The 27344-nt window shown below is 44.5% G+C and overlaps 1 protein-coding gene across 2 annotated transcripts in view; it reads left to right on the top strand.

The window, feature by feature from the left end:
- The window catches only part of CRIM1 (cysteine rich transmembrane BMP regulator 1), a 188606-nt gene that overhangs the window by 79838 nt on the left and 81424 nt on the right, over positions 1 to 27344 (top strand). For both annotated transcript variants that reach the window (XM_042982178.1, XM_042982177.1), the window contains exons 3-4: positions 6090 to 6332; positions 7371 to 7491. In XM_042982178.1, the coding sequence (XP_042838112.1) occupies positions 6090 to 6332; positions 7371 to 7491 (364 nt within the window). The remainder of the gene's footprint in view (positions 1 to 6089; positions 6333 to 7370; positions 7492 to 27344) is intronic.

Below are 27344 nucleotides of genomic sequence, written 5' to 3'. Positions count from 1 at the left end.
AAGTGATTGTAATGGACAGCCAGCATGAGAAGCACTAAAGTATCTTATGTTGCAGCTTTACAGATCATTTCATTTTTTTTCTTTATATCTGGCTAATTTATATTCTGGGATGCAAACTAACTTTATTAGGTAATGAAAACAATGTAGTATGGCACTTTCAACAAACTGCCAAGAGAAGGGCATATGTAGATGCCCTCACTGTTAAATCCTAAATTCAGAGTAAAAGAAAGTGCTGGGAAAGTACAGCTGGTGTTTCCGAACAAGCCGAAATATGAAATATTTCTGGGACTGTATCAACAAGCCTAATTTTTTCCCCTCAGGGTTATGATTGTGTGGAACGAGTCTTCACCGCGAAGCTTGCCAAAAAAGGTTATGATAAAATCGTGGAATGTGAATGAAGAGAATTCACAGTGTAACTTTAAAGGAGTCAGTCTCTAAATTTAAAAATATAGGGATGACGTGGCTTACGTTTGTAATAGAAGTTTTCAGAACAAAATAATACTGGATAAAAAAACAAACCAAAACAAAACCTCTACCTTTTACCATGTGATGTCTGTAGGAGCAAATGAGTTTGGGAGGCTGGCCAGCCAGAAAGTGTTGAGGACAGTACCAAAGACCCTGCACCTCTTTCTTTATCTTTGCCAGTTAATTTTGCATTCTGTGTGTGAGTGAAACCGTAGCCATTGACGAAATATACAAATACCAGGAAAGCCAATGTGGAAAGTTCAAGTTCCTTTTGCTTTTGGTATTGTGGACCAGTGAGAAGATCGTCGGCTTTGGAAGCTGTGCCACTTGCTTTGTGACCTTAGCCAAGTTTCTTAACCTCTCTGTGCCTAGTTCCTCATCTACCAAGTAGAAAGGAAAATGTCCTCTTTTCCCAATGGAGGAGAAAAGGAGAGGCATGGTGCGTTATGCATAGAAGGTACCCCACTGATAAAGATTGCCTTCATTTCCCTAGCACAGTCGTGAGAACTGAATCCTTAATGGGAAACAGTATATGTCAAAATATTTTTCTTGTAAGTCTTTATTGGTATTTTCTAGCTGGGAGTTACACGAGTTTAGATTTCTTCTTCATAACTGTGAGGTATACTTTTCTTTTTGGAGGGTAGGCTTGCTCTTCCTTAGCACCTTCATCCTTGCTGGTCCCTCCATCTGAGACATCCTGCCCTGCTGTTTGCGTGCCTTCTCCTATCGTTCATTCAGGTCTCTGTGCAGGTGCCCTCACCCAGCGGGTACACCCACGTTGCTGATTCTACTTCAGGGCATTTGTCGCCCCCCAGGCACCATGGTGTGTAGCTCTTTGTTTATTGTCTCACTCCAGAATTCTGAATCCAGGAGGGCAAGGACTTTGTTTTATTCCTTTTATGCTGTAAATTCTGTGCCCAGAACCTCCGGCACATGGAAGTCGTTCAGTAAGTGTTTGTCCGATGAATCAGAGAAGGATTAGAGAAGATTTCTCCGACTTCACCTCACCTATACCACCTCAAGTGGCATAGCCTCCAAAACCAGATCTCCTCTCATGAGGAGATTTGCCTGCCAGGACGGACAGGTGGCCCCTGTGATGGCTTCAGTGATGCCACAGCTACTCTAGGACTTGAGATTATAAGGGAGGGGGGACTACCAGAGTGAGGTGGAAGTCCCAGAATCTTCCCCTCTTTGCTCCCTGCTCCACCTGCTAAATTCTGTGATATCAAGTCCAGTCCACACCTGGGGGTCTCTTGAAACATCTCTGTGGTTGGAACTCCCGAGGATTGTGTCTCATGACCGTGTGCTGCCTGTGTGCATTTGTGTTGTGTGTGAGAATCAGGATAGATTTCAGGAAAATGACTGAGCACCCAGCAGCGTTGATTTTGTAGTTAGTTACTGGTCTAAATTTCAGTAGTCCATTTCATGCTGCCTGTTTTCCATTAACAAGTGTGCAGCATTTTAAGTGACCATCTCCAGAGATTTTGAAAGAGGAAGAAAGTTTTCGTGTCAGATGTGTGGGACTCTGCAGAAAATCAGATATAGTGAGAATCTGGCAATATCATTTTCTCTTCTCTTTTTTCCCTTCCCATCTAGTAGTTTTCGTTTCAGCTTTGGTTTTATTTAAATCTGTGTTTAAGTAGAAAACTCTCGAGTGCAATTGCTACTTGTAGATCATGATTGCACTTTCCCTGTTGACATAGGAACCTGGAGAAAATCTACAACTGGCCAGCATGTGGTCACACGGGTTAAAGTGACTTAGATTGAGACGCACTTTTCATTATTGTAAAATCGTTCTAATACTGGGTGACCCTGTCAATATTTTAAGGGCTAACCTCTTACAAGAAGATAATTAATATGATGAAAGAAGCTTATTTTCTCTCCATAACCTCCTCTGTTACAAGTGATTCTGTCACTTTAATCTTTCTGTATCTGGGGCAGTTTTTGTTCTTTTTTTTTTTTTTTTTTAAGATGCCAGTTGCAAAGTGTTGCCAAGGCAACCAGACTGAAACCTTGTTAATTAACTTAACTATTATATATAGATTTGTTAGACACTGTAGGGAAAGAGTCAGAAGAGGCTTCTTTTCAAATGGATGAAATTTAAAATTCAGAGGTAATATCAGAAAAACCTTCTAAATGAATGGGAAATACAGGTGTGGCTATAGTTTTCTCCTTATTTTTTTCATGGAAGAGAGATGGAATGGAGACGTAGATGAATAAATGAAATCTCTTAGAAGAATTAATTTAGAAATGGGCTGGAAAAGAAAGTATCAGAAAGACACTTCCTGATGCCATGGTAACCATGGTTGGGTACCCAGGTGATGACTGATTGGAGGAAGGTGCTAGTGAGTAAGGGTACTGGATAATCCATCAAGACCTGAATAGAGGGTTAAAAGAAGAGAAAAGCTAAGAATGTTAGCAATTTACAAGATGAAAAGAAAGATACAAATCTTAGAAATCTAGATTCTTTAAAAGCATCATTTTACAACTTGCCAAGTCAGTATCATAGGCTTGAATCTTATGCCTACCAGTCATGGAGTTAAGAACACAAGCTTAAAAAATTAAAAAACTGATAGCAATACAAGAAGTTGCTGGTTCATAGTGGACGATTTTGATAGATCCTTCTTGGAAATTAGTTAAAAAATGTGAGCTAGAAGTGGTCTGAATGTCATAATTAAGCCTGATTGGATAGATTTGCAAGTTTACATCTAGTAAAGAGAAAATACATGTTTTTTTCAAATAGCCATGTATTTTAAAGATGACCTTAGGCCATATTTATACACATATTTGCCAACTCTCTCTCTCTCTCTCTCTCTCTCTCTCTCTCTCTTTCTCTCTTTCTCTCTTTCTCTCTCTCTCTCTCTCTCTCTCTCTCTCTCTCTCTCTCTCTCTCTGTCTCTGTCTCTGTCTCTCAAGAAATGAACAGAAGTAGAAAATAGTACCGAAGTAGTACAGCCTACATTCTCTGGCAAGAGAATAAAACAATACAGTTAATCTAAGAAAACAATGATGATTTTAAATCTGCTAATTGATTATATAATAAATTACAGGGAAAGCCAATATGGTCATCTTGAGAAAAGTTGAAAAAGTACTTAATAAGATTTAAAAACCCTCATTTTTAACATTCCTAAATCCCTTTGGATAGTGGTTCAAACAGTGTCTGTGATAACCTACATTTTGTATTACAAAGGCATTTGTATTACAAGGGCAGTTCTTTTTTTTTTTTTTTTTAAGTTTATTTATTTTGAGAGAGAGCAGGGGAGGGGCAGAGAGAAAGGAGAGAGAGAGAATCCCAAGCAGGCTCTGCACTGTCAATGCAGAACCTGACGTTGGGCTCAAACCCACAAACTGTGAGATCATGATCTGAACCAAAGTCAAGAGTTGGACGACTGAGCCACCCAGGCGCCCCACAAAGGCAGTTTCTCAGAAGTAAATAAATCTCTCAAGGCTTGAACTGCAAAGCACATAAGTAGGTGACAACATTGAGACTGTGAAGCATAAAGAGCAGAATAACCAGGAAGATCTAATATGTTGGGTTATAATGAAAGCGTGTTTTATTGAAGCATATATTTGGAAAGTCTGATTGTATGTACCAAGTATTTCTCAGGAGAAGAATGGAATAGAATGTGACACAGAATAAGTTCATCGCAGCACATTAACAGGAGGAATGAAGTGTTATTGCAGTTAAAGTCACAGAGCTCGTGGTATGATTGGACACAGTGTGTTTGTGTTTGCCTGAGAAGTCATCCACGGGACGTACTTAACCAACTCCATCTCCATCAATCCCCATGCTGTCAGGATTCACTTTCTCCTCCCCAGCTTAATGATTTGTTTTGTCCACACTGATGGGTAGTCAAGACTGGAGTTCCTCTTGAGTTCTCTTCTCTGGGCAGTTGCTTGGGGTTACCATAGGAAAATAGGATATATGCATTCTCCATCAGCCTACTGCAGCCACACTGGCCTCCCCACCCCTCCTGGGACATTCAGGATGGTATTAGCTGTTCCTGCCACTGGAATGCTCTTCTCCTAGATATCTCCATGGCCCGCTCTCTCCCTCCTTTAAGTCTTGGTTCAAACATTGGTTTCTCAGTGATGCCTGTTCTGACCAGATTATAACCGCCGCCCCCCCAATCACTCTGATTCCCCCTTGCTCTGTTCCATTTTTTTCTCCATAGCACTTAGCACCCTCCACTACGACACACTTTGCTTATTTATGATGTTTAGTGTTTATTTTTTGTCACCCTCTGCTGTGCTGTAAACTATATGAGGGCAGGAATCTATGCCTGTTCTCCTTACAGCTCAGCTCAAGCTGCTAGAACAGCAGGTGCTCTGTAAATATTTTTTAATGAATTTACTACACCTGTGAGTAGGAAGGCTCTTTCATCGGGCGTTATGATTAAACAGGAAGTAGCCAAGGAAGATGGTCAGTGAAATGAAAGATACAGCCATCAAGGTAGGAGTGACCTGAGGAGCACTTGGTTTTGGAAATAGAGCTGCTTGTGTAACACGAAGAGATGAACGATCTGGAAGTGAGGACACCTGGATTCTTGTTTTACTTTTACCGCTGACCACATGTGCATCAGTTGAACTTAATTTTTAGTTGAGAAGACTAAACTAGGTGACCTGGATCTGACCGTGCTTTGTGATTCTGGATGGGTTTTACTGTAGAAAACACGGAGCTAATGATAATGTACCCCAATACCACATGGCATCATTTTCACCCAACATTTTCTGAATTCCGTCCCCCCTCCATCCCCCCTTCCTCCCCTCGCCCAAGAGATCACGGGGCTATGATGACGTGCCTTGGGTTTGTTTCAGCCTTTTCCTGAAGGACATAATGTTGGTGTAGGTTTCTTAAAAGTTTAAACCCAGAGACTCAGCTGTGGACTGGGGTTCCAGAAGCTAGGGCTTTGTTCGATTTAGTTTTCTTTTCTTTTAAAATGGAGGCACAGCAGTGGTCAGTACATAATGCCTGAAGAAGGAGAGAGGGGCATTTGATCTCTGCTAGAGATAGACACGCCGGATGGTGTTTAGGGAAATTACATGGCAGTTTAGCTCCTTCTCCATCTTGTGAAGCTTCCATGTCATAGAATCCTATGGTCTTAAATAAGTTCATCTCTTCAAAATTCAGGGCTCAGAGAGAGAGTTCTTTCGTGTTGATAATCACATACCTTTGTGTCCAGTCCCTGAAGTAGCCAGGATTTGTTTGTGGGTCTATTTTGGGGTGTTAAACATATGCTGTTTTCAAAGAGCAGGCCTTAAAACTCCTTTTAAGTTCAAAGGTCTTTCGGTCAGTAAGTGATGAAGTCCTCTTCCCAGATCGTGCACCCCACATAAGCACCTTCCCGTGCCACTGTTGATTTTGGTTGGCACATGGAACGTGGATTTTTCAGCACAAGTGAGCAGGGAGGTGGAGAAGGCCACCGTGCTCCCCCTGCCGTGTCATGAGCAGATCTCAGGGGAGATTTTCATGGCCGGCTGAGCGGAGTGTGACAGTTTCACTGGTTTCTTTCTCTCCCCTCCTCTTCGGTCCATGAATAGATCCTCAGGACTGCCCCTGAGTCTGACAACAGTGCCCCACACTGCCCCCCGGGCACGTGCTAAATTCTTTCTCTCCCATTTAGAAGAGAAGCCAGATTGCTCCAAGGCCCGCTGTGAAGTCCAGTTCTCTCCACGTTGTCCTGAAGATTCCGTTCTGATCGAGGGCTATGCTCCCCCCGGGGAGTGCTGCCCCTTACCCAGCCGCTGCGTGTGCGACCCTGCGGGCTGTCTGCGCAAAGTCTGCCAGCCGGGATACCTGAACATACTAGTGTCCAAGGCCTCAGGGAAGCCGGGAGAGTGTTGTGACCTGTATGAGTGCAAACCAGGTACGCGCGGGCGTCGCATCGGCAGCCTCGCTTCTCTGCAGCCCAGGGTCGCAGGCCCCTCTGCTGCCACCACTGCCGGCCTCCCGGGGAAGATGGGCTTTGTTGCCAGCAACCTGCACGCCTGCCACTCTCACTGCTGACCTCCTAGTCAGAGGGGCAGGGTGACAACTCGCTGGTGCACACGCACCTGCCGATAGGGACCATCTTTTTTCTTCTCTCTCTTTTCCTTCAAAGTCTGCTTGACGCGGGAAGTGGGGTGAGAATTTATGATGCTGTAGCTCTGTCCTCCGTTCCCCCAGAGAAGAAGGTCAGAGCCTTCCTTGGTAGACCTATCGCTTTATCACCTTTAAAAACAGCCATCATATGTAAACAGAAAGATGCATATGTAAATATGCATCCAACCACCAGATGCGTTAGAACGAAAATCTCAGCCCTAGTCTTTCTCCTTGCCGGTTCCCTGCCATCCGTCTGCTGGCTTTAGAGCATGTGCTAGGTCTCAGACTGTTTGCTCACCTTCTTTGCTGCATTTGATTTGTTGTCCTGTCCCAGCTACTTATTGCTTCGCAGTATTTCTAACATCCTTGTTCTTGTGCATTTCTAATACACTCTGTGAACAGGTCTAAACTATAGTGATTTCTTCTTTGCAAATCTCTAACCATTGGTCAGACTTTTTTTTTTTTTTTTGGTCTTAACTGCTGGATAAAAGCCTCAAGCAAAACAATCCCTTGTCCATCTCTTGCAGTGTTGTGCCAGAAACGCGTCTGGCTGACCCTCACCACCCACATAACCAGCGCTGGCTTCCCTCTCTCTCTGTGTCTTCATCCTAACTCTTAGAGGTCTTATCCCCTGCTTTCCTGGCACAGATACGGGCCCTACTGCCACTCTCTAACGTGGACCGAAATGAAAATGTCAGTGCGTCGAGAGGGTTCTGGGGAACAAGGAAACCGCACACATTTGTGAAGAGCCAGTGTTTCGTTTCGGGGACTCCCAGTGCAAGTAAACATAACAGTAAATGGTGCCTCTGTTTGCCCCTTCCAGTTTTCAGCGTGGACTGCAGCACCGTGGAGTGCCCCTCCGTGCAGCAGGCCGTGTGCCCTCTGGACAGCTACGAAACTCAAGTCAGACTCACGGCGGACGGTTGCTGCACCCTGCCGACAAGGTTGGTCCGTCATCAGTTTGTCAGCTCTTCTCCGCTGTCTCGTGTGTTAGCATCACTGAAGGCACAGTTTCAGGCACGCACTCTGCTCTCCCCAGGTTATCAGGGAAACCTAACATGCTCCTGTTTCTGAGGAGAAATCCTGACTATTCCTGTGACTTGATATTTACATGTCTCATTCCTTGGGTCAAAGCCAGATGTCATCAGGTTAAGTCACTAACCCTTACAGGTTCTTCCCTTCCGGGTGCCTGTGCACTTTGGCAGGTTGGGAACTGCATGGGCATATGGGTCCCTCAGCACGCAGCCAGGGAGGCAGCGGGGTGTTGATCAGAGTGGGCACGTCACTTGACCCTCCGCAGTGAGTCTTCCCGGTTCTTAACCGTTGTGTCCAATGGGATGAAACACAGCAGGCCTCATGGAGCTGCTCCCACGGAATCCTTTACGTTTGCCATCACGCATCGACCCGGACCTGCTAATTGCTGAGGCAGAGAGGAGTCTAAATTCTGCTGATGCTTTTCTGGAGGAACAAGCCAGCCCTCTTTGCCTTGATGGGGAAAAAAATTCCTGTCATTTTAGTCATAGTAGCAGGACATCCACTTAGCCCTCCAGGACCAGGCTCACTCCAGAACTTCAGGGTCTCCAGGTTGGGTCCTAGACAGTCTTCAGAGAACCACCGTGGAGCCGGCCCTTCGTACCTGACTTTGGGGGAGACCGTGCTCGGAAACATGGGGTTTCTGTTCCGTTTCCCCTGCTGAGACGCCCTCCCCTCTTCCCTGCCATGACCTCTCCTCCATCTTCCCAGGCCACTAAGGCATCATTTTGACCAAGTCAACTCGTTTCTTTCTCCTGTGCTCTACATTTAATATCCACAGTTGAAACGGGGCCTTCCTTAGCTCCCTTTCTAAACTGTCCGTCTGCCCTGTCCAGTGCCAGCACTTCCCATGTGTGTCTGTTGAGGAGTCGTTTTGATTTTCCAAATGGCCCTGTCAACATAATATATATGGTCTGTAGGTAAGTGCCAGTGATTTGTAGTCCATAATTGGAGTAGACATCCAGAGTGTGTTCTGATAATTTCTTTTCTTCTCTTAAAATGACATTAGTTTTTCCCTAAGCTTTGCCCTATCAGAAGCTCTAGGAACCTCTCAGACACATGTTACACCCCTTATTGTATCCATTGTACGATATCATAAAGCAGATAACAACGATTCACGTACTCACAGTGTGTAGCCCCCTCTTAGGACATTACAGTGTGATAATGTATGTGAAGATACTTGGAAAGGGGTAAAACATTGTGCAAATGTGAGGTATTACCAATCCGTAATGGAGGAACAGAGAACGTCATTAACGGTAACAGATGTCCCTTCAAGGTCTTCACGAAAAGGAAGGTGGCACATTATATTAGAGAACCTAATTAATCAAAACTAAGCCAGTTGTTAATTAACAAGTCCTTCAGTGAAGAAGAGGGACAATTCTCAAGTCACTGTTACAAACGTAACATGGCACCATATGCACATAGGAGGCACAGTAGGCGAATTTTCAGCCCCTCCAGGGGGTCAAAGTGGGTAAAAGACATACTTAATCTCAGTTTAAGGAAAAAATTTTCTCACAACTAATGACGTACAGTGATGAATTGGGCTGCTTCCTCAGCTCCCCAGAGCTGAAGATTTCTTTCCGTCTGGATGGCCACCTGCCAGGAATGCTTAGAAGAAATGTTACACTGGAAAGGAGGTTCAGCTAGATGTCTTCTGTTTTATCTCCAAGCTTCTGTGAGTCTTACAAACATAAACCTTAGGATGTTTATTATTGTGTTGATGTAAATTTGACTTTGGCATCCAGGGCTCAAGAATGGTCAGTCAGTTAAAGGTGCCTCTAACGAAGAAATTGAAAACAGAGACGGAAGTCATTCAAAATCCCACTGTAAATTATTTGCAGGGGAGGGATAAGTTCTCACAGCCCTTTAGTTTCTGTATTTGAGATGGTCGTTGACCCATGGTACTCCCCGGCCCTTGTCCGCGTACATCCTGTGTTCCCGCCTGGATGAGACCCCTCTCCTCACTTGCCCATGCCCAGCTGATGCTCATGCCAGTGCCGACAGCTGGCTTCCCCGAGCACCTTCCCCTCCTACAGTTTCTGCTCCCCTTTCGGGACTGCATTTCCTTCTCTTTGAAGTGTTTGAAGTCTTCAGCCGTGAGGATGACTTAGGTGCCCTCCTCTGCTCACTTGTAATTTAATTCCCATGTGTCTCTTGAAGCACTTTTTATGATACATTGATATCATTGATTTTTTTTTTCTTTTGGTCAGTATTCCCTTCTCTGTGGGAATATTCCCTTCTCCGAGGGAATATTTTATAGCCTCTAGTACTAGAATAGGAATTGTAATGTGTCAACCTACGTTTGTTGATGGGTGAATGAATGAACGAATGAATGAGCAGGCCCACGCTAAGCCATGTTGATGTCTTTCTTGAAGAAGAAAGCATGAGTATTTTTAGTTTCCTGTTACCCTCCCACTGTTGGGTGGTAAATACTACTCCCCGGCTCACTTTAAAAACCTTGCACTTTTCCCCAAGCCCCTTCTTTATGGCCCACTTCTCCGTACTGCAGAAATTCTGCATTCCAAGCACCAAGGTCACCTCTCAAAGCCTTTATCTCTCCCTTCCACCTTTTGTAATATTGTTCACACTGCAGGACTCCAATTAAATTGCACTTTATCCAAAAGGTCTTCATGCTTCAACCAACACCCATCCTACGCCCTGGGAGCTCCTAACGTGTTCTTTTCTGTGTTGCCAACTAATCGCATATTTCCCTGCATTGTTATTTCACTGCTACACGCATAGTCTTGTCTCACCAACTAAAGGACGTTTCTAGAGGTCAGGAATTGTGTTTTCTTTCTTTTCCTCTGTATATGCATTCATACTGAATGAATCGGTAAATGCAGAATGCGCTCAGACCGCAGTTAAAACCTAGTTTAGCATATTAAGTGGGTTCCCGCTTACTAAGGAGGATGATAGGTCCTACTTTGGCAAGAGAATAAAAAGCCAAACAATCATGTGAAAATGGAAATAAAAAGAAGAGAGCCTACCATGAGTCATAGCAGGAGTATTTCAAGAGAAAAAAAACTACATGACTGTATTCTTTTGTGTGATTTATGTTTTTAAGAGTATGATGTTTAGATACACAGAAGACCATTTTAGAATACATAAAATTAGGATGTAACTATTTGGTCTTTACCGCTTATTTATAAAGAGCATTATTAAGAACTTAGAGCCATTTTGGACCAAAACCAGAGATGTGGAGATTTCAGGGGGAAAGCCCTTTACAGTTAGGGTGAAGGTATCAGAAATGTTGGCAGTAGAGATTTACCTTAATGACCCCTCTTTTGTAAAGATGTCTTGGACTTTCAGCAACGAGGAGAGGAGCTCGTGGACTTTGCCCCCCTTGCCTTAAAGAACAAATTCCTCTCTCCGTCGTTCTCATCCAAATGGAACTCCCATTCCCAGAGAGACTCACCCATTCCAGCCCCTCACCGCCCTATTTCGGTGTGAGTCCTTGTGCAATTTGTGACTTTTTGTTTGATTTTTTTCAGCTATTCATCTGTTTGTCAAGCATAACTTGAGCTCTTACAAGTGACAGACTCTACCCTCTAGATAGTCTCTTCATGCGTGGATATCTCTTTTCTGTTCCCGATGAGTGCTGGTTTTCCCACCTTACCCCTGCCCTTTCTACAGACAGGTCCTTCCTTCTTTACTTGCTGCATCTTTGCTTTTTCTTAATGGCCCATCCTTTGTTTCCACCCTCTTTGGCTGTCTTGTCCTGAACTTCATCCCATTCTGACGTCATTCTTGCTCGCAATACAGTGAACTCTTAACCATTTTTAATTCTTCTTTCCTCGGCTAGGTTTTAGGTTTCCAAGCACCCTGCCAATTTTTTTTCTCACCTTTTCTCTTCTCTTGGCCCTGGAATGTGATGTGAGCTCATCACACCTTTCAGGAGACGGTGAGAGGAAGGAGGGTTAGTGGATGATGGCAGAAAGGAAAAACAGCCCTGTCCACAGGGCTTATGACACCTGTGGTTCTTGGAAGGCCCTGCGTGTGCATGTGTGCGTGCAAATGCCTGCCCGCAAAAGGAGTCTTGTAGCAGAGGAGGTTACGTCTGATATATTGATCCAGATGATACCTTTATGGGGAAGGACTAAGTATTGAAGTAACATGAAGGTGGCGATTCCAAGGACAGCTTAACTGTGTAATGTGCCTTACTGTTTACAAAGCGTTTACATTTCTGTTGTTCTCATTTTATCATTCTGATTCCATGAGGAATTTATAGATAAGAAAACAGAGGCAGAGAGAACAAGTGAGCTGTGCAGAGTCATGTGTTCTTTGGTACAAGGATGAGAGCAGGTCCAAGTCTTCAACCCAGCTTCTCTGATCCCAAAGCCTTGTCCTCTCCACTGCAGTTTTTTGATAACTGTGTTTTGGTGTTGTCTTTAAAGTCCAGGAAATAATATCAGTGATTATGAATTTATATTTCACCAACGTATGTACGTATTTCAGCATTGTACATATTCACACAATGTGCATATGTTTCATTACTCGTTGTTGCACAACAAGCCACCCCCAATAGTAGTAGCTTAAAACAACAGAGATCTGTTATTCCTCATGCCTCCGTGTGTTAACAAGGTGGTTCTCCCACAGTCTGCTACCTTTCTGCTGCTCTCTCTTCCTCCTCCTGTCAGTGGGCAGTTGACCCAGGAGGAGACCCATGATGTAGGAGCCGCTGGGCACCACCTTAGCGTGGGTATCATTTAGCTGACCATTATTTTGAACTTCCCTCCTTAAAGTTGTGACTACCTGGTTAAAACTCGGTTTAGCAGAGAATGCCATTTTTGGATGCCACGAGATCTGCCTGGTGAAAACCAGGTCAATTTTAAAACCAAACACAAAGAAAACCTTTCAGAGATGTTGCACAGAAATTCTTCTCTGTAACGGTTGATTATAGAATGGTTGGCTGAGAGACATGGACCCACCAGCTGTAGCTAAAGGGTCGATCCAGCCTGGGATGTAGGTCTGTGCGTCCCGTGTTGTCCTGTGTCCGCCAGTCCAGACCTCCACGTGGTTGTGCTATTTCTCACGAAGATGGCTCCTGGATCACAAGTTTTTTTTTTTCTCTACACTCCACTCTGCTATATCCAGCGAATGTGCCTAATTTTACAGAGACTTCCCTTTGCCTCTATATTTTTTCATATCTTTTTAGATGCAGGCTTTAGGACAGTCATTAACTAGTTAAAAATCTAGACCACAACACAATATCCTCCACCTTATTTTCTTTCATTGTAAGTCAAATGAGTTTTTCATTGCCCTTATGCCTTTTGACTTGTTGCTTAACTGCTTCCATAGTTTTATTAAGAAGATGAATGAATGTAATATGTTATTGACAGTCACCCATTCAAAATTTATTTTAATGAGATTTGTCCCAAACTTTTTGTTCTGAAGCCATACTGTCTATAAATATGCATTCCTTAAAAGTTATTGAGAAGAATCCAATCTGGGTATTTTGAGGTGGAAATCAATGAAGTCATTGTTTATGATGTTCAGGCTTAAAATAGGGTTTTTCCTAGGTTGTACACAGTACAGCCAGCCAGGTTCCCAAGCTCCCTCCTGGCTCCAGCCTCTCTCTGACTAACGGGTCTGATTCTCTGCCAGAACCTATATCCAGAACATTTATATCTCTTGCTTTCCGAGACCCTGAAAAACCTGTTTTATTTTTAAATCCAGATTTAGAAGCACTTTTCACTTTTTTTTTCCTTAATCCAAAATAATTTAAAATTTTTAGATGGTCTGTTAGCTCCAGTGTTGACTAACATGTGACTTTGTTTTTCACCAAGAAGTTTCATAGACTCTCCGGAGCACATTACCTTCTAAGTACAGTTCGACTGGAAACGTAGACAAACAGGAATCCTGGTGCTCCTGTTCAGGCGGCAGGTTGTACGGCCCCCCTGGTTTGGAGATGGAGGGACGTGGGGAGCCGGGGAGGGTCTTGCCTGGTGGGTGTCAGAGCCAGATTGTGTGAGCACAGACCACGAGGCTTACTGTCCCCTGTGGCCCTGAGCTCACTCCCCACCCGGCCCTCCCTGGTTCCACCACTCAGGAGACCTAACATGCCATGTCCTACACTTCCCTTTGTTATAGTCAATTTGTTAATCATAATAATGATAATAACTTGTTAATAGTCGGTGAGCAAATGTGTGCGCATGAGTAAACTCTGTCCAGCAGCTAAGGAATACTCCTCCACGCGTGACCTGGTGTCGTGCAGAGACAGCACACAACCAGAGATCGAGTGCTAGGATGCTGGCCCACTTCAGCAGGACTTTGGACAAGGCTGTCACATCCTCTGGGTCTGTTTTCTTTTCTGAGAGAGAAGAAGGGGAAGAGGGATTTGATGATCTCAGAAGTAACTTCTACCTTTAAAGTTTTTGATTTTCCCAAACCTTTTAGAGGGGGGGAAGAACCCAAGCTGTTGGTGATAGACTCCTAGGAGAGAAAGAAGGAACATTTTAGAAAATTCCAGCACTTAGAAGATAATAGGATAGAGATATATGGTGATGGCGGGGGTGGGGGGAGTCCAAACAAAGTTATAAATGAATTGTTTATTTTTTTTTTCATTTTCTTTAAAACAAAACAAAACAAAAAACTGGAGTGCCTGGGTGGCTCAGTCGGTTAAGCGTCCTACTTCAGCTCAGGTCATGATCTCACAGCTCGTGGGTTTGAGCCCCACGTCGGGCTCTGTGCTGACAGCTCGGAACCTGGAGCTTGCTTCAGATTCTGTGTCTCCCTCTCTCTCTGCCCCTCCTCCACTCGTGTGCACTCTCGTGCGCGCGCACTCTCTCTCTCTCTCAAAAATAATAAATAAATATTAAAAAATGTTTTTAAAAACTTAGGAAAGGCAACATGAAAAAAAAGAAACTTATGAGACTAATGATTTAAATCTGGGTATCAGACTTGTCGAATTGTGAAAGCTGGGTGATAGTCCAGTAAAGTAGATTACCTATTGGTCCGTGGCTAATGGAATATTGCTAGTTATATTTTTTGTTTTTTAACAACCATAAATAGTCCCTCATGTAGCAGATTGGAGAATATCTGGCCAAAGCTGAATCTTAAGGAAAGAGTTTAGTCTCTTAAGTCACTTTCTAGCAGCATGTGGACATCTCTGCCTGTCAGCCTGCCTTGTTGGGTTTGGGGTTGGGGGGGAGGATGTGTGGTTTGTGTCGCACACCCAGCGGCGTGAACCACACCCTGTCTCCAGCTGCTCCCTGGCTCCTGGACCCACGATTTCACTTGTTTCTCCCCAGCTATTGCTGCCTCACTTTCCCTGAGGTGTTGTCTTTGTCCTCCTTGCCACTCTTTATTCAGCTCCTGCATCTTTTCCCTGGGCTTTTCTGTATTTTACTCTAACTTGGATATGCATGCAGACACATACACACCCAGCATTGTATTTGTGGAAGCACTGTCTTCTCTATCCCCGACTTTATGAGCAGACCATTTCTCTTCACGACTCTTGAAATAGGAAACGATCTACTGAATTAAGTTCCCTTTTCTTTGTTTGATCCTCAGTTTTATTTCTCTCTTATGAGACCTTGACCTCAGAAGACAATTTCCCACACATGCTCTGTCATATCATAACAGCTTGAAACACTGCAGTTCCGAGAGGGGAAGTAAGATAAAAGGAAGGATGCCAACCCCACTGCATCTGAAGGATACGTCAGATATACAGCCCGTGACCAGAACAAAATTCGTGAATTTTTTCTTTACTTTTCACCGCAGCATCTGGGTGAATGCATTTCACCCAGCATTTGTATTTGTATTCAGCATTGTGAGCAGCATTTGTATTCAGCTGCTTCAGGTGGAGAATCTAGGCTGCTTAGTCCCCCTTCCTCAATCCTGGTTTTTTTGCGTTCTCAAGAAAGTCCGTCTTGCCAGTGCTACCTTGTATTATGGTAGGAGAATCATAGCCGACTGCTCTTTGACTGTTTCTTCTGAAGAGACGTAGATCTTGAGAGAGGGAGCTTTCTTTTTCTGATACTGACTCCACCAGATGAGTCCATCAGAATGGAATTTTGGCAGGTTGTCCCTTCCCTTCAGAAGCACTTGAGTTAAATAAAAATTAATTTAACCACAAAGACGCAGTGAGTAAAAAGGTGCCGTTTTGAAAATGTCAGTGAGATGTCAAAGACCCATTGAGGGCCTCATGGAAGGCAGAGGACACTGGGCTTGGTTTGGTGTGGGGCACGGTGATGAATAAGATATGGCCCAGGTGAAGGAACTCAACTCCTTACAAATATCAGCTCTGGCAGTTTTGAGAATGTTCCAGACTTTGGGAAGATAGTCAGAAGGGAACACATAGAGCGTGATCTGCCTTCAAGAAAAGAATCAAGGGCGGCTGGCTGGCTCAGTTGTTTAAGTGTCTGACTCTTGCTTTCGGCCGAGGTCATGATCTCACGGTTTGTGAGTTCAAGCCCCATGTCGGGCTTGTTGCTGAGCACAGACCCTGCTTGGGATTCTCTCTCTCCCTCTCTCTGCCTTTGCTCCACTTGCACTCTCTCCCTCTCAAATAAACATTAAAGGGAAAAAAAAAAAAATATATATATATATATATATAAAAGAATCGACTAATAGACTGTCTTTCTACCAAATAATAGAAACTGAATTTAAGAAAAAGCTGTAACATAATTTGCCAGCTTTAAATCCGAACTCAGAAGTCAGGGACTTCAAAAAGCACACACATACAGAAAAACTGATCGTGATTGTTCATAGCTCTCCACATTTGCCTGCAGTTTTAAGTCTTGGGATCATACAGCTCCCCTCTCCCTGGGAACTCAGTGGATTTTCTTATTCCTCTGTCCACTTTTTAGTAATAGGTTTGGAGTATCAGGAGTCTTCTGCTCCCGTACTTACACTTGGGCTGTTGAACTCTCTAGAGCTCTTCAGCTGATTCCAGAGCCTCAGTCTCTCGTTCTGCTGGTCGAAGTCTTGAGGGGCGGGGTGGGGGATGAGGGGCGGGAGGATTAGACAAGGCCAGGAGCACAGAGGGCAAGACTCTCAACACAGGACACGTTAGCCCAGCCGGACTCCTATGTCAAGGCCAGAAACTTCCTGAGGGTGGCCTGGAACTGACAGATTCCTTCTCAAGGCTCAGGGAGCCCTCCTTATTTCTTCTCTGAGGCCACGTTAAGTTCTTTAGATGATCAAATAGTATTTATTGCAGCTGCATGTGCTTTTAACATGGTGTTAGGTAATTAAATTGCTTGTATCACACCTACTCAAGCTAGCCAGTGGAAATTGCCCCCACATAGGCATTTTCAAAAGGACTTCATCAAATTAAGAGTGTTGTAATTAATTATCATATCCATCTGTTCCCAAGACATTGTCTCAAAGAAGATGATACTTAATAACATTTTTGGGGGGTAGGATTCATCTGTTAGGAGAGATTTCTCTAATTCGGTTCACTTTTTGGATGTTCTCTTTAATTTGGATAATTTATCCAGCTGCTTTTTGAGAGTAAATAAAATTAAATCATACAGTATGTAAAATGTGCATTAGCATAGTGCAGATTTAAAACATTCCTGACTCCTGACATGCTATCATGGTAGCATTCTCTGTGTTTTTAAACACATCCCGAAAAAAATTTGGAAATATATTTGAAGTCCTTCTTTCTCAACTAAGAAAAGAACAGCTCTTCTGTTGCCCTCTGCCACAGTAATTTTTGGCCCAAAAGAGCGAGTCAACTCATAACTAAAAAAGCCAGAGTCTATATTAAACTCTGATGTTTTTAAAACAAAATAATTTTAGGAATTCCATGTTATTTTTGGACTTATCCCCAGATTGAAGCAAATATGCTTTCCTAGAAGTAAAGCCCTTGTCCATGGAGATGAACTATCTCCCTAGTAGAGAGTTTAATTTGTCAATAATTCGCTTCAGATGTGTAAGCCCTGCTCTTCCTATACTAGTGCTTTACGCCTTTTGAGTGTCTCCATGAAAGTGTATGTAGTCTTATTTCACATTTGTTTAAGTCCTGAAACCAAGTTCAAGGCTCTTGTTGAGTGGCTTAGAGTTTGGTCGGAGTGGCCATCACCAGACCCTGAATCCTTGGCCCTCTGACTCTCACCGAAAGAAAGGAACTCAACTGAATTCCCTAAGACTTTCAGTACAGTTGGAAAGCAGGCTCCACTGCATGGATGATATTGAACCTCAGAGGACTGTCCCCACCCAGCCGCATTTCATAGTATCCTCCTCATGACACAGGCAAAGAGAATAGCTCCAGTTTTGGAAAAATGTTTTCTGAAGCTATTCACATAACTAATAAGCAAATTTAAAATGTTAAAATCCTTCTTCTGGAAACGCCTACAGCAACTGCAAATCTCAGGGACTATTTCTTATTGTTCATTTGCACCTGTAAGTTGGGTGTAAGTGATAGGGCTCCTCATTGTTGTGTAGACGACAGTTTGCAGAGAGTTCAGGGTTATATTTGTCCAGTAGACGTTTAGCTGCTTAACTGCAGTTAAGATGAAGGTGAGGACAACTTGTGTCTCTTGAACTTGACGCTCAGTTAATCTGTGAATGTGTCACACAGACAGGTGCATCTTAAGTTGCCGTTTCCTGACTCTGCCTTTTTTATTTGAAAGGGAGAGAAGTTGTTATGTTGTGGCTCTTGTGGGCATATGATCAAGAGCTTTGATTACCATGGCTCGGTCATGGATTCCTGAAGACTCTTAATGACACTTCTTGAGACATTAGATGGTGTACTTTTGTGGGCAAGGATACACCTTAACATGTCCCTCTCTGTCATTAGTGCCAAGTACAGGTAAATAAATACTCAATAATTGCTCTGAATTAAGTTTAGAGATAGTCGATCTGTGGCAAGTCCTAGCATTAAAACCCCTTACGTTCTTTTGATCTGTTTAGGGAACGAACATTTGAATGTTTACCAAGTGCTGGATGCCGTGCTACCTGGTGGGAATAAAACGTGGACTATGATGTTCAGGAGCTTACAGTCTAAAGGCAAACACCTATAAATCATTACAGTTTAAAGTGCTGTGTGCTTTAGAAGTTGAAGCGTGCAAAAAAGCCACTCGCAGAGCAAAGGGCTACCAGTTCTGATTTGGAAAAATGTTGGATTTGACTTTTGAGCTGAGTCTTTAAGAATGAGTCAGAGTTCAGCAGCTGGAGAAAGAGGAAAGGGCATTCTAGGCTGTTGTGGTCATTGATTTTTAAACTTTTAATGTGTCTTACAGCTTGAAACATTATCACTCATCCCATCTATCTTTATGATTAGAGAAAAATGGAATTCATGACAATATTGATTTTTCCCTCCCTCATATAACCACCCCTTTTCAAGACTACATCACTTGTTTCAGATATTTTATTACTTTCCTATTGCTTTCAGTTAAAGGTGCTTCGTAGTGTGGCACGCAGGGCCCCTTCTTACCCAGCCCTGGGCTTCCTCACTAGTCACATCCCCTGCAGGTACCCCTACAGTATATCCCCCACACCCCATCCCAGTGCATAATGTGCTTCTGATGGGCTGAACCATTTGCTGTAGCCTTAAATATACCATATTCTTTCTTGCCTCTGCAAGTTTGAGTAAGTTCTTCCCTCTTCCCGGAATGTCCTTACCTCCACCCCCATGCCCCCACGCCCGATAGACACTTAACAATCTGTGCCCACTCACAGCCTGCCTTCACAGATGCATACGCACAGCATCAGCTGTTTTTCTTTGCGCCGCCCATCAGAGAAGGCATCATGGACGAAGGGATTCTTGGAGTGAATGGAGGACTGACTGTTAGGCACGGGAGGGACGTCAATGTTGAAAATGTCGAACAGCTACTGCCAGGAGTGTGCTTTTCTCCAGCAGCCGTCAACGGGTGGGGTATCGGCACAGAGCAGGGAGGTAGTTGGTTGATATTACAGTTTGCATTTGGCAGCCTTGGGGCTGAATTTGACCCCAAGACATATTTTCTTTGCTTCGCTTTTTTTTCCCTCCTCTTTCAATTAACCATTAACATTTTAAAAGGATGCTTCATGTAAAAATGCAGCTTCTTTTGAGCAATTGGAAGGCGTAGTGACATTGTACGTTCTATCATGGAGTGAATAGTGAGCAGACCGTCTTGAGTCATCTACAATAGCCCTCTGCTCTTTCAGGATTCTTGCCTGACTCCTGAAGACATTTGGCTTTGGCCTTTCTGGGTTTAGCTAACTTGGGGTTGGTGTCAGGGGACCAGATGTGGATGGAGGTTAAAAGGGCAAGAAGTTTAAAGGCATCGTGAAGATGAGGGTTCGGGTGAAAGAACATGGGTCTGGGGCTGTATTGTTAGGGAGGCACAGTCAGGACAAGGCCCAGGCTAGAGCGGAGAGCAAAAGCTCTCTGGGGCACAGCTATCTCAGGGAGGCTGCAGGAGTCAGGTGGTGGGAGAACTGGGCGAGTGAACCGTTGGGATCAGTGAGTAAGGTGTTTGGCCTCAGAGATTTTAGGAAGCTGTGGCCTCGGGAGCAAGTGCCTGAAATGCAAAGGGGCAGCAAGGATCCTCAGATTCCAAACAATCAGTTGAGCTCAGGGTGATGTTTTCATCCACATAGACATGGAGGCCTTCCAAATTATTACCTAGCATACAGTGGGTGGGTACTTCTGCGCTCCAGATACTATCCTAGGTTGCTTTTCGTATAGCTGTTCATTTAATTCACAGAGCAGTCCTGGGAGATACAAGGAACTTGAATCCTCCCCTTCTTACATATGGCTCAGGTGAGGCTAAGAGAAACGATGTCACTTGCCCAAGGTCGTATAGCTCCTAAGTGGCCTGAACTCAAACCTAAGACTGTCCTAATGTCCAAGTGCATTCTCTGACCCCCGTTAGGAGATGGATAGGAGACAGGGCCACAGAGAGGGAGGGCTTGCGTGAGGGAGGAAAGTGACAATGTGGAGGATGCTGACCTCCCTTCCAACCCAGGTGAATAGGTGAGTGTGGGGAATTCGCCATCTCACTAAAGGCAGTTGTAAGGAAATAGCATTTGGGGGCCAGCCGGGTAAGTGCCGGAACAGATTTGAGTGGTATGGTTTGTGGTCACATGCAGATGCCGAGAGAGTTTGTCTGCAAGGGGGAGGTTGGGGAAGGCAGAGAGATGGGTATGGAAGAAGGAGTCCCTGGGGAAGCAGAACACTACTCTGTGAGGATGCACTTTCCCCAGAGGACAGGCGACCAGAGGATCATGCACTTTGCACTGATGACAAGGATGAGAGGTCTGGGAATTGACAGCCCACAGGGTCCAGGCAGACGCGTGCTTAAAGACGCATGCTGTGTCAGCACCCGCTCCAGCCCCAGGTGGCTCTGGGGGCCTGAAGGAACGATCGGAGCCCAGGCCGCTCAGGTGTTCAAATAGGTCAGTCCTGACGTCTTTGATGTTCTTCATGTGCTCCACAGAGGAAATGGAATGGTTCACATCCCGCTGTGTTCTCATTTGTGATTATATATCCCAATCCTTCCTAAACTAAACCCCTAAGCTAAGAGCCAGAATGCTGTGTATCCCCATCCCCACCCAGCTGAGTACCTCCTGCTTGCACTCACTCAGCAAATAGTTATGAAGTAATTGTATGTTCACATGTAGGCTGATTCCATGTTCCACAGCATCCATTTCTAATGCAGTCGGTGATTCCAGCTCTGAAATGGGAATACCTTCTGTTACCCTCCACATCCAAAGCCAGTCCTCCTCCTTCCCAGAGTGCGCTATGCCAGTTTCCCCTCTCACTCTTGCTCACTGCTTCTCCGTGCACATCTCACTCCTGCCCTTCGGCTCTCTGAGGCCATCCTGCCCTCCGTGAAATCAAATGCCATCGTCTTTCCCCCAGACCTAAGGAGGTGAAGGCAAAGAGCCTTCCGTTCCTGGGACTTGGTCGTTTTCGGACTGTTGAGCTAACCTGAGTGTGGTTCAGGATGCCTGCCAGATCGCAGCTCTCATGTTTCACTAGGGGCCCAGGCCCCGGGGATTCTTTCCAGTTGTGTCTGTGCTCTGGTTCCTCTCCTGCCAGGACTGAGTCCCTCTGGAACTTCCCCGACTCTCTTCTTCAGCCGTCACGTTGAGGTGGTGATGTGTATGAAGTGCCATTGCCTCCTCACCCCACCTGCTTACTGTGGAGCATGGTTCTAGAACATAACTTTATCAATCTTAACAGGAGCCATGCGGGCTTGTAAATACCATCTTCCTATAATTTATACCACTTTTCTTTCAACTTAGTGCCATAAGATAAGTTTCCTGAGCCACATGCCAGCCTTGGAGGAGGGAGCCGTAATCATTTGCCCCTTGAGAACGCCAAGAAGAGAAGGGCTACAGTGACTACTTTATTAAGGTCTTATGGTGGACTTTGTTATTATTACTAATATTAGAAACGCAAAGGAATATTTTACCTCATTGCTCTCAATTTACGTCTTCTCTGTATTGGAGCACATCCTTTGCTCCCCACAGAAAAAAAAGCAAAACAAACAGAAACAATGCAGAGTGATTTTACTGTTGTCTCTGAAGGGAAAGTGGGGAACGATGTACAGTTTCTGGTTGTGGAAAGGAGTGGCCCCTGGACCCACTGCTGGAAGGAAGCATCCTCAGAGCTGGGCCCGGGGCTTGCTGCTAACGTGTGTGTCTAACTGCCCAGGGTTGGCACTGCAAGGAGATCATGTAGGAATTAGCGTCAGAGAGGGTGACTAAGGATTCATCACCGAGTGAAGAGTAAATCTCTTCTGGTGAGACACGAGAAGAATTGTGACCCTAGGAAATTTCCCTAGGAACGAGGACAGTTCTCCATAAGGGTAGTTGGGCCCTTGGGAGGGAAACTCGTGTATTTTGGATATTTTATTTGTAGTATCTCTCTTTTTTTTTTTTTTAAACTTCTGCATTTCTGGAAAGAGGTAAGAAATATAATCACTACAAAGATAGTGCATCAGATTTAATTAAACCTGCAGCTACGTTTTGTAGAATAGAGCTGTGTTTTATGTGTCATTAGAATTTCCATTACCTGACACTTCTTTCATTAATGCACTGAGTGGAATCCTAGTAGTACAAGCAAGGTTTTTGCCCTTTTAGTTCTACATTTCTTCTCGTTTCCTAACTAAAGGGAGAGCTCCCTCCCACCTATAAATAGTAGTTGTTTTTTATTTATAGACCATGATTCTCCCCCCTTTGAAGGGCCCCAGCGCTCAGTGAGGTGTGGAGTAAATCCAGTTTGGGGAGGTGCTGTTTTCAGAGGGCCTCACGGAGTTGTTTTCCTCTGCTTGGGGAACATGAGCAGTTGGATGGTCTGCTGCTTCCACATTTCCTCCTCTGCGGGAGTTTATTGTAGGGGAATGTTAGAATAACATTTGGCCTCCCTCTGCGTGGCGCCCACCGCAGGGCATGCCTGTGCTTTGCTGCGCGGCTGTGGGAGAGACAGGAGGACTCCTCCTGAGGCCTCTTCTGACCCCCTGTAGTTTGGTGTCCTTCACAGTGTCTCCAGTCATTCTGGTGAAGCGAACTGTTGATTGTTCAACTAAGTTATGAAGCCGTAAGTTAAGCTGTGAGGACCAGCATCAGGCATATCGTGTCTTCTCCCGCGATGCTTAGTCAGTCGTCTTAGTGGGGAAAAAAGAGAGAGTCATAGAAGTATACTCCTTGTCCAAAAAGAAAAAAAAGAAAGATCACCCAAGAAAGCTTTGGAGAGAAGGCGCATCTTGAGCTGGGCCTGAAGGTTGAGTGCTGGCAAGGAGAGGGGGTGGGGAGGATGAGGGAGAGAAGCAGGGAGTGTGGGCGTGCAAGGCTATGATGTGCTCCAAGGACAGGGTGGAGGCCAGGAGAAGCAGTAGGAAGGATGAACCCGGATCAGACTGTTGCAGTGATGGGAATGGCAATAATAGAAGCATTTTATAGTTAGAAGAAAGCTCATTACGAACCAGCCGCCTCCTTCGGTGGACGAGAACGCCACATCCCAGAGTGGCTTGCTGTGATTTCTGGTGGCGGTGGTGCTGCGTTGTCCGTACTGATCCTGTCTTCACCCTGTGTGTCTTTCCTAAGCCACCATATTCAGGCAGGAAAGAGGTTTTGTAAATGATTGACAGCAAGTGCTGCAAATTGTCATTCTCACTGAAATGATAGGACTAGTTGTACTTGGCTTTTTCCAAACTAAAAGTGCAGATTAAGCCATAGCAACTGAGAGCCTGCACCTGTCGGAGCGAGTTTCTCAGAAAGTAGGTCCCAGGTTGCATCCAGTGCAGTCTCTTGGAGAGCTTTTGATGTGGGCAGATTCCGAGGCCTGCCCCAGACTTGCAGAAACAATAATCTTGGAGAATGGCACCCTAGAATCTGTATTCAAGGCAAACTCCATAGTGTTTCCTTCCACACGTTAATTTTGAAAAGTGCTGTACCTATTAGCTCTCAGTCCAACATTTATACACATAAAAACTATAGAAACAATGCATAGTTTAACCTCTGATTTATTAACCATGAATAAAATGTTTATTCCAGATTATTGCTTTGATGGCTTTGTCCTTCATTTTTTTCATTTACAAGACAAATAAGACATGCCCCCTGCACCACGGGAATTCACAGGAGAGGCAGTAAGATTTTGATTTCATAGGATGAGCATGTACAGTCCCAAGAATTCAGCACCCGTGTGTACTATGGAAGGTCAGAGGAGAGAAAATTAATCTTGGTTCCTTAAAAAAAAAAAAAAAAAAAAGTTTCAGGTTTTTCTTTAAATTCTAGTAGTTAAACACATATTGTAATCCTGGTTGCTGTTTGATCAGGGAAGGCCTTGTAGGGTGGGTGGTCTTAAGGTTGTGTGGAATTTACCAGCAGCCAAAGAGCTGAGGCAGAGTGCACACCTGAGCTGTGGCCCTGAGAGAAGGGTTGGGTGGGTGGATCGGTGAATGGGGAGTCGCCCTTGTTGCCCAGGTGCGGCATGGGGAGGAACCAGTAGAACGTGGAAGCTAGAAAAAAGAGAAGTAGAGGCTAGACTGGCAGGTACTTTGTGAGCTGTGCCAGGACCCTGGCCTCTGGCCTGCCTGGGACTGTGTGGTCCAGGAAGCAAAGGACAAGAAGGGAAAGCATCAGTACACATTGCCCTTCAGCCAACACAACAGGCCCGTCTGGGCCTCCTAAGGAGGGGAGTGCCCTCTAGGGGTTTAGATGATTTCTGAGTGCTGTTCATCACTGTGCTCAGGCGCTCAGATGCCCACTAAGCTGAATCCATTACCTACTCAGGAGAAAAAAGACAGCCTAAGCAACCCACCTGGCTGCAGCTGTGATTACATTATGCAGAAATTTATTAATGTGGTGTCTTGATTGATCATTATCTTAATACTGAGGATAACAGTAGAGGCTTGATTTTTGCGGCAAATTGCACATACAGGTTGCTTCTTGTTTGAAGTTAAAAGGCCCTTAGCCCGTATACTGTATGATTCTATTTATGTGAACTGTCCACAACAGGCAGATCCATAGAGACAGAGCACGGAGGAGTGGTTGCAGGGGGCTGGGGGAGGAAATGCAAGTACAGGGTTTCTTTTTGAGGTGATGAAAATGTTCTAAAATTAGGTAGTGCTAGTGGTTGCACAACCCTGTGAATATAAAACTACTGAATTGCACTTTAAAGGGGGTGAAATTTATGGCATGCTAATCATATCTCAATAAAGCCGTTATTTACTTAGGAAAAAAAAAAAAAAAAGCCCTTAGCATTTCTGCTACAGGTGTCCTGCCAACAGCTCTACCTGAAGCAGCCATTTTGAATTCATGGTGTAGAAATCTCCATGTTGTGCTTCTCACTTTCTCTTTTGTACTTTTGTTTTTAGTTACTATTATTCCTCCTTCGTTCATTTCTGGTTCTGTTGCACTTAAGAAGTATTTGTTAGGGACTACACACAGTGGATGCAAGGAGAGCTGGTGGTAAGATTTGCACTCAAGTCACCACAGAATAGAATGAGAGGAGCCTTAAGCGACGTATGGTATCTGGCGGCTCCGAGAGAAGCTGTCATTTGAGATCGGCCCAAGAGGACAGATAGTATGTGCACAGACAGCTGGATGAGGAATATTCCGGAGAGAGCAGGGGTGAACAGTGCAGAGGCAGCAGCATGAGAGCTGGTGTGGAGAACAGAGGAGTGACCAGAGCAAAGGAAAATGAAGAGAAAGACCACAGGGGAGACTTGGGGGAAAGGCCCGTGGACTTGACAGGGTCGTATGCTAGGCTGAGAAGCCGATCGGTTAAGTGAGGGGCAGCTGACGACTTTGGACGCTGGGAGTGCAGTAACTGGGCTGTGGTGTGGGTTGGGAGGAGAGAGTCAGTTGAAGGAGGCCAGGGGAGAACCTGGAAATTGGGAGGGAGGGGGTTTTAGAAGTGAGGGTAAGTGCTGACCTTGGTGCCATGAGCATCTCTTCCGTGTCTATTTCCTCTACCGCTATTCCACACGTTTTCTCCATTTTCTTGCTCTTTATCCAGGCAGTGGGGTAAAGGGTAGAAGGAAGACATGGGAGAAGGGACAGAAAAAGAACAAAAATGGAGAGAAAAGGGGGTAAGGACAAAATAACAATTTGCATCCTTTAGTTGTTTTGTAATTCAGCGTTTCCTTTTCACCGGAAGGAAACCTAGTCTCTCGTGGCAAGTGCAGGGCAGGAAGCCTTATATAATCTCAGGTCATTGGTTTAGGCTGTGCGCCTCACTATTCCCATCTGTAAAAGGGAAGAATACCTGCCTCTACTGTAGGTAAACCAGAGGGTCTCTATCATATTAAAGAACTTTTAAAAACTGAGACTTAAAGTTAAAAACTTAGACTTAAAATTATGTAAGACTTACGTAATTTGTAGACCTAATAAATTTCCTTGGCAGACAAGGGTCCTGACGAGTCCCCCATTTATTACATGAGAGAGGGAGCGTAAACACATCTGTCAAAAGATAACCCATGTGAGTTGTATCGTGTTGAACTGTATGAGATTGCCATTTGACTATTTTTGACTTACAAAAAAAATGACAGTTGTCCTAAAGTTTCAACCTAATGGTTGCTGGATAGATATCTGATGTGGGCCCAGGTTTTCACCTTTTCTGGTTTCTCAGGAAGTTCCTTCTTTATTAAGGAGCTAATGGTCTTTAACACCTGCTAATTTTAGGTTCAAAGGAAGCCTTGTGAAATCAAAAGACACCAAGAGGTGGGGAGGGCTTGCCAAGAGGCTGGTCCAGAAGGGGAAAGGAGCTGGGAGCAAGCCAGCCAGCCCAAACCGGGGCACCTGAATCCTTGGAACTTGAACATATAGTCATTCTGGGTATAGGAGCAAAAATTCAGCATCAGGGGTTTTCTTTGGTAAGTGGGTTACTAGGCAGTCGTGTGCAGTTTTAGACCTTCTGTAACCTACTACAGACAACCTCTGTGAATCACTACAAAAGCACGAGAGAGATCTAAATGTTGAGAAACAGGTCAGATGTAAAAGGGGACACAAGAAGCCGTAGGGCAGACTCCACTATGGTTTTCAGCTTGGTGGGATTTCTGACAGCCTCGCAGAGAGCTTGGCACCTAAGTGCACATACGTGTTCAGTAAAGGTCCCTGAAGGATATCCGAAGAGGTATTTTCCAGTTCATCGTATGCTCTCTGGTGTTTGAATTAGAATGATTCCCCGGAACACATCAGTAGGCAAGAATGTGGATCCCAGAAGATGTGGAAGAAAAGGTTAGTTATTCGTGTAGGATATGTTTCCATTGTAATCACATGCAGATACCAGAACCAGGGTGTGGCCTCATGAGGCCCTGGCCCCATTAATCCATAGAGGCTGAAGGGTTGAAGTTGTACAGAGGATCCAGAATAAATGGAAATA

This window comes from Panthera tigris, chromosome A3 (assembly GCF_018350195.1).
Source record: "Panthera tigris isolate Pti1 chromosome A3, P.tigris_Pti1_mat1.1, whole genome shotgun sequence".
NCBI classification, from domain to species: Eukaryota; Metazoa; Chordata; class Mammalia; order Carnivora; family Felidae; genus Panthera; species Panthera tigris.
This window is presented reverse-complemented; position numbering and strand designations above follow the sequence as displayed.